The sequence below is a fragment of the Notothenia coriiceps genome, unplaced genomic scaffold (assembly GCF_000735185.1).
Source record: "Notothenia coriiceps isolate Sejong01 unplaced genomic scaffold, NC01 NC01_scaffold00010100, whole genome shotgun sequence".
NCBI classification, from domain to species: Eukaryota; Metazoa; Chordata; class Actinopteri; order Perciformes; family Nototheniidae; genus Notothenia; species Notothenia coriiceps.
This window is the reverse complement of record NW_011342801.1, coordinates 24,640-36,891: the sequence shown is the minus strand read 5'-3', so window position 1 is coordinate 36,891 and position 12,252 is coordinate 24,640. Positions and strand designations below refer to the sequence as shown.

At 38.9% G+C, this 12,252-nt stretch overlaps 1 protein-coding gene across 1 annotated transcript; it reads left to right on the top strand.

The window, feature by feature from the left end:
• The first annotated feature begins 1,270 nt into the window (after positions 1-1,270).
• On the top strand, positions 1,271-9,917 carry slc46a2 (solute carrier family 46 member 2). The gene is made up of 7 exons (XM_010771605.1): positions 1,271-1,851; positions 2,612-2,782; positions 3,618-3,833; positions 4,235-4,406; positions 6,334-6,417; positions 7,375-7,531; positions 9,348-9,917. Exons 1-7 carry the CDS (start codon positions 1,378-1,380, stop codon positions 9,403-9,405), a joined length of 1,332 nt encoding a protein of 443 aa, XP_010769907.1. The 5' UTR covers positions 1,271-1,377; the 3' UTR covers positions 9,406-9,917.
• Positions 9,918-12,252: the final 2,335 nt, after the last annotated feature.

The window sequence follows — 12,252 nt, the reverse complement described above, 5'->3', positions numbered from 1 at the left end:
TGTACACACACACACACACCAACACCAACCTCATTTCCCATGAAGAGGTTGAATCAAACCCTAAATCGAGTTCTCACTAAATAACGTTTTTGAAATGGTTACACACAATGCGCTCGCAGAGCAGTTCTATCTGTGATTTATTATTTTTATTATTATGCTTTTGTTGTTTGACTTTATGGTGCAGAGATGTTTTATTTATCTTTTGAAAATGCCGGTAGTTCCCCTGCAGGAGTGCCCAAGCTTCAGCGTGTGTGTGCGATAAAGCAATCGTATTATACAGTATAACCTCTGTTCCTATGTTAACCACTTGTACGCTCATACTCTGCTTTCTTATTTTATAGGACATGTAAGGCTCACACTTATACACCTACTATACATATTATGAATATTTTCTCATTAAAAACAAAACCTGTACACGTGGGATCTCTGAGTGTTTTATTCTGGTGTTAAACTAAGATGTCTTTGAAACAAAAATAACTAAATGTAGTCAGTCATTTTTTCTGATATTTCATGTTTTATCAGAGGAAAACTCAAGGAACACGTGCATCACGGTGATTAAAGGGGCCCTATCATGCAAATGTTCAGGTTCATATTTGTATTTTGTGCCTCTTCTGCAACATGTTTACATGTTTTAATGTTCAAACGGTCTTTATTTTTCTCTACTGCCTGTGCTGCAGCACCTCTTTTCACCCCCTGTCTGAAATCAGAGCCCAGTCTGCTCTGATTGGTTAGCTCTGTTGTGATCGGTCAACCGCTGAGATGTCCTGCCCTCAGCCTGTCATGTACAAATCATGTTGGAATGCCAGCCAATAGAAACAAGAATGTTATGTAGTGATGTCTCCATGTCCCAGATGTAAACTATAACACAATACAGGAAAGTGAAACCCCATAAAAGCATAATAGGGCCTCTTTAATTTAAATCCAATAATGAAAACACTATCAGAAAAATAAACTACCAGTCTATTTACTGATTTATATTTTTTCCTGACATGCCACGGAATCCAGAGATAACATCAGCTTTGATGATTTAACTTTCCTTTGTGTTATTGTTACTTTTTTAAGTGTGGACTTGTTAATGTTGTGAGGCCATACTGTCATGAACAGAAGCCCAAGAGCTGTCCCAGTGTTTGGTAAAATATTTCACACAGTGAGTACACTTTCCAGTGTCATCGTCGTGCCTGTGGTAAGAGTCAGAGTAGGAAGTAGGCGTGGGAGATTATTATTTACACCCTCGCTGCTTTTGATTTCAAACACACACACTACTGGGTAAAGCAGGAACAGCATTGACACCAGAGTAACTCCAGCAGCTGCTTTGTGGAAGTTTTCCCACTCATTTTGACTTCCATAAGAGAGTTGTGTGTGAGTGACAGTGTCACCATGGTCCTGCCTGGCTCGTGCCATGCGGCGTTCACGGTCCTCCGGCAGATAGAGTCGGTGGTGGTGCTGGAGCAGCTGGGCAGCAGTCTTTTCGACACGGCCCTGCAGATGGTGGTGAAGGACCGGAGTGTCAACGCCACCTACACCGACGTATCCGAGAAAGACAGCCAGCAGAAGTTCATGACAGACTTCTTCTTGATCTACAACCTCATCATCGGGCTGACTCCCATCCTACCCGCCATGTTGCTGGCCAGGTTAGGGGACCGCGGCTGGAGGAGAGCCCCCATCATGCTGCCCCTCAGCGGGTACCTGCTGTCCAGGCTCGCCCTGCTGCTGGTGGTCCTCTTCCGGCTCCCGCTGGAGGTGATGTACGGAGCCGGGGTGGTCTTCGGGCTGTCTGGGGGCTTCTGCGCGTACTGGCCCGGCGTGATGACGCTGGCGTCGCTCGGCTCCACGGCGAAGGACCGATCCAAGGTCAGTACTCAGTTAGTGTTACCTGCTGCACAATGAAGTGTGAAAGTACAACAGAATAAAGTAAATAAATACTCTGTTACATGCAAAAGTCCTCCTATCAAAATGCAAGGCCTACTTAAGTCAAATAATAATTTTATAAACGTTAGAATATACTTATAGCTTAGTTTAAAAAGTATGCTCAACATCCCATTTCAGAATAATTTTGGGACTTCGACTTAATTATTAATAAAGTAAAAACAAAGTGTTATCTTGAACATTCTGAATCTCAGTCTTCAAATGTAGGCTCCTAAAGTTTTTTTTTTTTTTTTTAATATAGTGGATTAAAATGCCATATTTGCCCCTGAATTGCAGTTGAGTAGGATAGCTACTTTTAGCTTTTAACTACGAAATTGTAGTCAAGTAGGCGACAATACTTGAGGAAAGAAGGTCACAAGTAACAGTCCACCACAGAACAAACGTGTTGTGATAAGGGAAATTACAGTCTTTTTTAAAGCTGCATTAGACATCGTGATGTGACAAAATATGCACTGTAATGTGAAAGACTTTCCAAAAGCCTAACAATGTCATGTAATTCGTGACCCATTTTGACAAATGCATGTACAGTAGGCTACATCATTGTCATAAATGCAACCAAGAGCAACATATAATGGCACTAAATTATATTTGTTTAACCATTTATCTGCCGAATGCAAAAACAACAATGGACAAATGTACTTTCTTCACAACTGTTCAATGAAGAAATGTTCCTTGTCCCCTGCAGGTGTTGATGAGGGTGGAGCTGCTGTACGGGGCGGCCGGCCTGGTGGGCAGCCTGGTGTCGGGGCACCTCTTCCTGCTCTACAGTTCCAGCACCCAACACGGGTCCATCCTGCTCTCCGTGAGCACTCTGCTGCACCTGCTCTGCCTCTTACACTCCATCACCCTGCTGCAGGTCAGTGTGTGTGTGTGTGTGTGTGTGTGTGTGTGTGTGTGTGTGTGTGTGTGTGTGTGTGTGTGTGTGTGTGTGTGTGTGTGTGTGTGTGTGTGTGTGCGTTTGTTTTTGATAAACAACAATTTTGTTTCCCGTTCGGAAAATGGTTAATTAGTCAAGCAGCACTAAAGCAGTAATACATTTTATAGACGACAGTTATACTAAGGTTGTTGTTTGTTAGTTTTACTTTGACTTTGCCTCTGGAAAGGTTTGTTAAATACCAAAGCATTGTATTATGTTTAGCCAGAGACTGAGATCACTCACTGTTGGCACTGACTTGGCCCCACCTTGGAAAAACATTCTTTGCTGATGATAAACCATCTGACATATTTCCTTGTAAGAATGTAATGGATGGAATAATATCCGTCAAGTTGTTCAGCCGGTTGGAATGGGTGGCACAGGTAATACTAGTAGCAGGAATGTTTTTCAGACCTAAAATATCTTACAAAATAACTCACATACATTATATACAACAACAAGGCATTAAATGAAAAGGAAAACCAAAAGATGTTGACTGAAAAGGTGAAGATTCAGCCTTTAATACTAACTATATGAATACTAATAGGCAACCCTTTAACTGATTCGTTTCCCATAAAAAAAAAATCTGTTAATCTCTGTTCATCAAAATGCTATATACTTTGCAACTAAAAACCCCAGAATAATAATGAATTAGCTCACCCTTATAAACTCTGTATAGTATTAAGGGGTAACAAAAGATCAAATTAAAACAGTTAAACCACTCATATCGTCATTTTCTCTCCCCGAATTGAGACTACTTCATCCATTTACATTTCAGGTGAAGCCAGTCCCCATCCCAGAGCCAGAGGACGCCTGCGACCTCCTGCCCCAGGCCCCCGGGGGGGTCCCTGTGGAGGCCCCTGTAGGGAGGAACATGGTGAACGTGGCTCTGCTGTTTGTTGCTGCCATGCTGTACGTCTCCGCAGTGGGGGGGGCCATAGAAATACTGGGCCCCTTTGTGTTGAAAGAGCCACTCAGCTGGAGCGCCACTCAGGTGACATGTTGCTCTCTTAGTATCTCTGTATTAAGGTCTCTTTGTGAATTTGATGGATGTAGTTAGATGAAAATAATAGAGTAAAACAGATTATACTAGCTGAAATTATATAAATACTTGCAGCTGTCAACGTTCACCTTTTAAATGGCCTGGAAAATTGGGAAATATTAACACTAAGTTGCTGGTTTCACTTACTTAGTATGCATGTAACGCTTTGTAAATTCAACTTATTGTAATGTCAGGCTGCGTAAAGTAAAATCATGATTAAACAGTTTGTTTTTATGTACAGTATAATGAATATTCATTTTATTTTGTCTCACTTGTAATTGATCCCTTCATTTTTTCCTTTCTTCCATTGTTTTATTCTCTTTGACCTTATTTCCCTTCTCTCTCGTCCCCAGGTGGGTTATGGGAACGCAGCGGGCTGCACCATCTTCCTGACCAGCTTCCTGGGCGTCATGGTGTTTCGCCGCTACATCAGCGACACGTCTCTCATCCTGATCGGCATGCTGTCATTCGCATCGGGAATTTACTTCATGTCCTTCGTCACGGCAACCTACATGTTCTACCTGGGTGAGACTCAGACACAGTTTGTGCTCCATCCTGACTAATGGACATTTTAACTTTGAAAAAAAAGTTGATGCAGACAGATTGTAGTTCAGGCCATGTTTTATTTTTTCTGTTTTTGCCTTACGCCCCGGGATAGGCAAAATATTGGACTACCAATATCAATTTATCTTCTTTTTTTTATAATGAAAAAGTACTTTGACATTGACACAATGGTTAAAACGGTTATTCTTAATAGGAATACCAGGTTTAGTTTGTTAATCGATTACTACAAGAGTCCAGTCTTTCACTTTGCAAAAAACAACTTTGTTTTTGTTGCTATTTCTGAATTCAATTTAGAATTTGGAAGTATGAATATTGAATATAGCTGAGGAACTGAATCTTTGTTATGTGTTCTGACAGATCTCTGTTATCAGCACACATTCTGAAATGTAGGAACCAATTTGGGGAATTGAGAGTGAGAGCCATACTACTATAGTATGTCATAAAAAGTATCATTATGTCGTATGCCAGATAAAGTGCAATAGAAATGTCTTCTTAATGATATCATAGACCAGTGGTTCTCAATTGGTGGGTCGCGATCCGCGGATGTGTGAGTGAAGAAAAAAAATTGAATTTTTTTTTTCTTTTTTGGGGAAAAAGTCAAACTTTTATTTTTGAAGGCCCGATTTTCTAACGATGTACATGCAGTAGGCGTTGGGCTGGAAGTACCGGAGACCATAAACGGTTTTGAAAACTTATGTTGTAGTGATCATCTGCTCAAAAAAACATCTTTGCTGATGTCGACCCTTANGACTTTTTTGTGACATACTATACCTCAACATGTGAGGTATATTCACCCACCTGTTTGGCTTTCATCACTAATGGTGCTGATTTATACATCTCATATTGGTAGCTACTTCTTTATGAGTTTGCTTTATAACAAAAATAAATATTTCGAACCACAACCTATTCAACAAAAAATCGTGCTGTAATATATACGCTTTACAGCATACATTATTAATTAAAGTGAAGTACAGCGCGTATATCCCTTATATCCCTTCACAGAACTAAAGTATAAGGTTTAATGAGATGATGGAATCAAAGCTGAACTTTGTAACATAAAAAGGCATACATGCTGAAAACCCAACCCCAGAAGGGGGTCTGAGGGGATTTTCCCCCAGGAGATTTTTAGAAATACTAACATATAAACTACGCATTCTGATACACTCTGAGAAGAAAATAAATAAATCTATTACTACCCGACATATTCATAATATTTTTATGCCATTGTTTGTTTTTCACTTTGTTCTGACAGCTTGCTGCTCCTCACAGAGAGAAGAGTAAAGAGGAGAGAGTCTGTGTGAATTACTTTAAATTGTGGNTATAACAAAAATAAATATTTCGAACCACAACCATCCATCCATCCATCCATCTTCTCCCGCTTATCTCTGCTGGAACTGCTACCTCCGCGACCCGACCACGGATAAGCGGGAGAAGATGGATGGATGGATGGATGGTTGTGGTTCGAAATATTTATTTTTGTTATAAAGCAAACTCATAAAGAAGTAGCTACCAATATGAGATGTATAAATCAGCACCATTAGTGATGAAAGCCAAACAGGTGGGTGAATATACCTCACATGTTGAGGTATATTATGTCACAAAAAAGTCACAATAGATGTCATATTATATAGCATTACATCAAAAATATAAAAAATGCCTTCTTGGTATAGTTTGCAAACAAGGTAATGAAAAATGTCATATAGTATGAAATAAGCCACAATTAAAGCCAGTAGTGTTTTATATTGAGACATATTGGGTCAAACTGATTGTTAGGTGACATTGGTGAGATCCTACAGGTATAGAAAGTAGTAGCCGGTGATGGTGCGTGTAAAGTGATATTGTGGAGGTATTTACAGAAACATAACATTCAGTTCTGATGTCTCCGCAGCCCGCTCCCTCACCCTGTTCGCCCTCATCCCGATGCCCACCATCAGATCTCTGCTCTCACAGCAGGTCCCTGCATCCTCCTGTGGTGAGTGTGCAACAAGTGTCGTTCGTCGTGTGTGTCTGTGTGTGTGTGTGTGTGTGTGTGTGTGTGTGTGTGTGTGTGTGTGTAGCCATGTAAGAGCAAGACAGATACACAATGGTGTCAGTAGTTCCAATCAAACATCAGACTGTGTTAAAACAAGGAAGTTGAGGAAGAAGGATTACAACATTACAGTTCCTACAAATTGAGTTTGCAGTCTGAAGTTCATGGGCAGATCAGGAAGGAACTCCCTTACTGACGCTCCGACTGCTACAGTTATTATACATCAGCGTACAGACAGTAATAACTGACCGGAGGCCCCTCATAGCCACAATTTCGGGAAAATTAAGTCACCTCTGAGGCACTTATTCATAGATTTGTATCCAGCTACCAATCCTTGTTTGTTGGCCTTTAGTGTCCTGTGTGTATGCACGGTGCCATGCAGCATGTAGACAGGTATGTAAACAGGGAGGAGTGGTGCATACTGAAAACACTCACGCTGGTCTGTGCCAAAAAGATGACACGTGGTGAAGAGCATGTTCTGTGGCTAGTCAGAGTCATGCTTCTTCTTTCTGACACACACACACACACACACACACACACACACACACACAAACACACATTGTTAGGGATTTTCCTCTTGTGTTTGCTTTGTTTGATAAGTCAGTGCAATGCAAGCAGCAGCAACATCAACCCCTTTTCTGTCTACGTGCCAACAAGTGCATATACAAGGAAATATAAAATAACGATGTTTACAGTCTTTCTGCTAATCTGAGATTACAGTGTTTTATACATATAGTTGAGAGTGGTATTAGAAAGCAAATACATTTAATTCCCCAAAAGAGATTTAAAGAGATCCCTCTGAGATTAGTTTATCCCAAAAGAAAATGATATGTGTGTGTTTCCCTCCCTAATGTATTTACTGTATCTGTCCTTTGCCCTGTCTCTCCTCCTTCCCATCAGGCACCGCTCTCACCTCCCTGCAGCTGGCTCTGAAGTTTGCCAGCCTGGCCTACCTCCCGGCTTTCACTAAGATCTACCAGCAGACCCTGGGCTGGTTCCCAGGCTTCGTCTTCACGCTGTCCAGCATAATCACCGTGCTGGGGATGATACCAATATGGTGAGAGGGGGGTCATACACTGTTGCCGGGACTGATACCCTCAATGCCAGGGATCAATATTTGTTTGGAGCATTTTTCAGTCTTAGGGTTTAAAATGTATGAAAACAAGATAAGTTTGATACAAAAAAATTGAAGATTGTTTTCTCATGCGTTACTTATAATGGGACTTTCTTTATGGTGCTTTTTGTTTGGATTAGACCCTACGTTTGATTACATTTCTACCTCATTTATGGACATTTCTATTCGTTATTTTATTTTTTTAATATTTTGACCATAGATGAATGCATTTGGTCCTTTGATATTACCAGAGGTGGGAAGTAACTAAGTACATTTACTCAAGAACTGTACTTAAGTAAAAATGTTGATGTACTTTACTTGAGTATTTCAATTATGTTAGTTTGTATTTCTACTCCACTACAATTCAGAGGTAAATCATGTGCTTTTACTCCACTACATTTATTTAATACCTTTAGTTACTTTACAGATTTGGATAAATGATGTGAAATATATTCAACTCTTAAATCAGCCTTTAGTTACACATGGAGTAAATTCACAAGTTACCCTGCAGTAAATAAAGTCATTAAAACCATCTCCACCTTTAACAGCTTTGATAACACTTTAATGATGAATAATTAATTATAAAACATATCATATATATTATTCTGAAATGGGCCAATCTGAATAGTGAGTACTTTGACTTTTGGTACTTTAAGTATATTCTGATGCTAATACTAGTACTTTTACTTGAGTAACATTTTGATTGCAGGACTTTTACTTGTAAGAGTATTTCTACACTCTGGCACTTCTACTTTTACTCAAGTCCAACATCTGAGTACTTTTCCCACCTCTGGATATTATTGCAGGGATGAGTTGAGAGAAAACAATTAGTGTATTCCCTGTCAACAACTATTTTATTTGAGGCTCCAAACTGGTTCACTTCGAAACAACAATAGTGAAATCTACTTTAAAGATAACAAGTTTGATGCCATTCCCACCTGTCCACTTAGATAAGGCCATTATTTATTTATTTACCTTAAATCTTATGTAGATACCTTTAAGAAAAGACACAATTGAAATACATCAAGGGTAATATAGCAGTGACGTGCGGTGAGGTTCATGGCTGGTGAGGCACTGACTGATATCGAAATATTCTGTTATTTTCAAAAGCTTTTTTAGTCTGATGCTTCGATTCATTTTAAACAGACCGTTCAACAAAAGGATACCCAACATCTAAATATTGGATTGTTCTCTCTTAGTAAGATCCCATTTTCATTACAATTGTGGTCTTACCTTGACTTGAAGATGAAGTCCATGCTATCCTTCTGGACAACCATTTCTATTACTTTTTTGTAAAAGTCCTCCTATGGCTTGAGCGCGCTCACAAAATAAGTGGCCGCTCTAAATTAGTGCCCGCGTTCCAGCCAGTTGATGTAGGGTTACGTGAGGCAGAGCTCGTGCCTGCCTTACTTCTCATCGCTCCCATGTAGCCTAGTTGTAGCGGAGCTCTGCAAATTTGCCGATTTTGACAATAAAAAGAGATTGGAATTATACCGAAATCACATTTACAACACAGATCATTGGTGAGATTTTATTATTATTATTATTATTTAGTTTTTCTTTAGTTTTTTTTCCGTTTCGTTGGAGTATGACAGGTGACCATGCCTCCCCTGACTGCACGTTGCTGGTATATAGGGTTAATCTACAGTATTGTTGTTACATGACATGTCTCCTGCTGATGTACAAACTTGTTTATCCTGCTTTGAAGACTCACACACCTCGTTTTCTCATCATAATATTTCCTCTCTTCTCCCTCCAGTGTCATCGGCTGCAGATCTCCTAAAAGGCAACGGGACGAAACGATCCAAGAGGACTGAGCCCCCCCCCCCACGTCAGCCGTGAGCTAGCATCGGTACGAGTAAGCAACTGAGACAGGAATTGGGCAGAAAGCAGAATGGTGCCTTTAATGTCACTTCCTATTGTGGTGAAACTTTAGACATGTAGTAGAGGAGATCCTACTTCTATTTTTGTACTCCAATACAGGCCTTTATATGAACAAATACCTATTTTACAATTGGTTTTGACAAATGTCATAAACCAACAGAATTTTAGTGACATTTTTATACATTAAAGTCATCTCTACGGCAACACCAACAAGGGGATTTTACCACAATGTAAATATGTCATTGAATGTGTCCAACTTGTCCCATTGCAGCCATCATCTAAAGGAGTGTGAGCTAAGAATGACGGAGTGTATAGGGACATCATTTGAAAAGTATTTGCACTTTTAGGGTTATTTTTTCTACTGCTTTGAGGTTAGGGTTATAAAAATATCAAATTTAGAAATGTGTTTTTTAATAGCCACGCAAGTGTGTGTGTGTGTGTGTGTGTGTGTGTGTGTGTGTGTGTGTGTGTGTGTGTGTGTGTGTGTGTGTGTGTGTGTGTGTGTGTGTGTGTGTGTGTGTGTCCTGTAATTGTGCTTTATTTTTACTTTTGTTGGATTGAAGGAAAGAACGTGCAGCCTGCATAGTTTTTTTATGTTATGCATTACTTTATGATTGCACTATTAATTGTTTACACTTAACAAGGCACAAACCCACAAAGGCTCCTGTCAATACCTTGAAATAGGTTTGAATACGTTTATTACAGCCAAGGTACAGTTCATGTTGGGGTTGAAACAGAGGGCATTTGCACTGATGAGACTTAAAGCTGCAACTCTGGTACGGTATTTTGTTTTTGATAACAATGTCAAAGGTTTGTCTGAAGTTTTTAATGTGATTTGTTGATATGGAACCAACTGTTGTGAAATTCACACTAATTCTGCCAATAAAGTTGTTTTGAACATTCAAGTATATGACAGTCTATAGTTCTTCTTTAAGACATAATATAGTATGACCTTTTGCATTTTTAATAACATTTTACTATGACTTTTTTTTTCTCTTACAACAACCTTTTATGATTAAAACATACTTCACTATGACTTTTTTAGGTATGCTATATGTTGTCATTTCTATGATTCAGTTTTACATGTGTGCATTTACAATACATTTTATTTTTTGAGATCAAAGTGAATATTACAAAAGACAAACTAAAAAGAAACCTGAGCAGTCGAGTATCAAACGCATTCTTTCTTTTTATTGTTGGTCCAATATATCCAAAACAATCATTTGAGGTAAAGTTAAATTGCATCAAAACGACATCAATATACAAGCTTATTTATAATTACAACAGGATATTATTAACATTCAAATGCAGGGCTGAACGTAAACAGTACACACTCGGGAGGAAACCAAAGATAGATTCACACGTTCATAAGACGCTGATTTTCAACCTTTCATACAGGTGAGATGGATCAGCTTTTCCATTCATGTGTGGTTCCAAAACAGGATGAAAAAACAGGGACATTTGGCTTGGAAACATTGGATTATAAATTAAAGAAAAACCTAAATGGTGTCTCCCCACTCTTCACAGGATGTGTCCGCTATCATCGACCCTAAAACCTAGCTGAGTATGCATTTTCTTTTTTTGGCAAGTGATTGAAAAATTATTTCGTTTTTTGCTTAAATGTCTTTTTAGCAGACATATCCGTCATGGGGTGGAACAACATATATAGTGCAAAGGTTCAGCAGGCACACAGTATAAGATGGGACATTTACAATGACTATGAGTTAGAACAGGTTATCAGATTATCACCATGGATCAGATTACTATCGTTGGGGTTCCAATGAACATCAAAATAAATTAAAAATGCCTTTTTTTTTAATATTCCAGTTATGCAAAATGTACAAATCTCCAATAATCCCTTTTGTTATTCATATGCTCATTAAAAACCCAACAATGATCACCTGCTTCTTTTATACAAAAATAGACTGTACCATATAATTCAGCTTAACATTGGGGTATATTATTATCTTTATACAGTATATTGTGATAAGAGAAAAAAAATAAAATCCAGTCTGAATGATCCCAAAAGTGTTCCTGCTCGGTCACTTCATCTACACCAGACAGCAGGAGAGTCAAAAAAGCACCGATCCCATCATTTGATAAAACAATCAAAATAAAAGGTTCTAAGTGTTCAAATCACTTTTATTTCTTCTGACCAAAACACTGGGTTTCTTGTGATACAAACACAAATAGCTTCTTAGTAGCCAAAACTCTAAACTGTGCCTGATAGCTATGTCTGTCCTTCCTGAATTCTAGCAGTCACTAATCAAACAACAATGACTTCATCTGCTGGATTAATCATTTTAAATATCTTAAATTGTGGTGGATGTCCATATAAGATGTGACAATCAACCCAACAAGGATTGCAAATGTAGAAAAGGAACATAAACCTTAAATGAACATGGAAATGCTCCTTTAAAAGCAGTGGTTTGCTGATCAAAATGGTGGTCTTCTTTTACAGTTCATGTGACAGAGGCTCTTTTTATGAACACTTCTTTGCGATGGATTTCAATATAAGGAAACGAGTACAGACATTTGGCACATCCGTAGACCTTCTCCCCATCTTGCTGCCTGATTATGTCAAATTGGAAATAGTATCTGCTCAATGCTTTTTAAAGATTGAGGGGAAAACATAACGAACAAATAAAAAGAGAACTGACCGAGTAGTGAAAGTAGTTACTTCCTCTCTTCTTACAGAACTCACACTCTGCTGCACTGACGACAGTAATGTGACATCAGCTTTTAAAACAGGACAAGGGCCTTCCAAAGAGAATCTGACA

Coding starts and splice junctions, on each gene's coding strand:
- slc46a2 (XM_010771605.1), top strand. CDS start 1,378: ATGGTCCTGCCTGGCTCGTGCCATGCGGCGTTCACGGTCCTCCGGCAG. Junction 3,834..4,234: donor TCAGCTGGAGCGCCACTCAG/GTGACATGTTGC, acceptor TCTCGTCCCCAG/GTGGGTTATGGGAACGCAGC. Junction 4,407..6,333: donor AACCTACATGTTCTACCTGG/GTGAGACTCAGA, acceptor ATGTCTCCGCAG/CCCGCTCCCTCACCCTGTTC.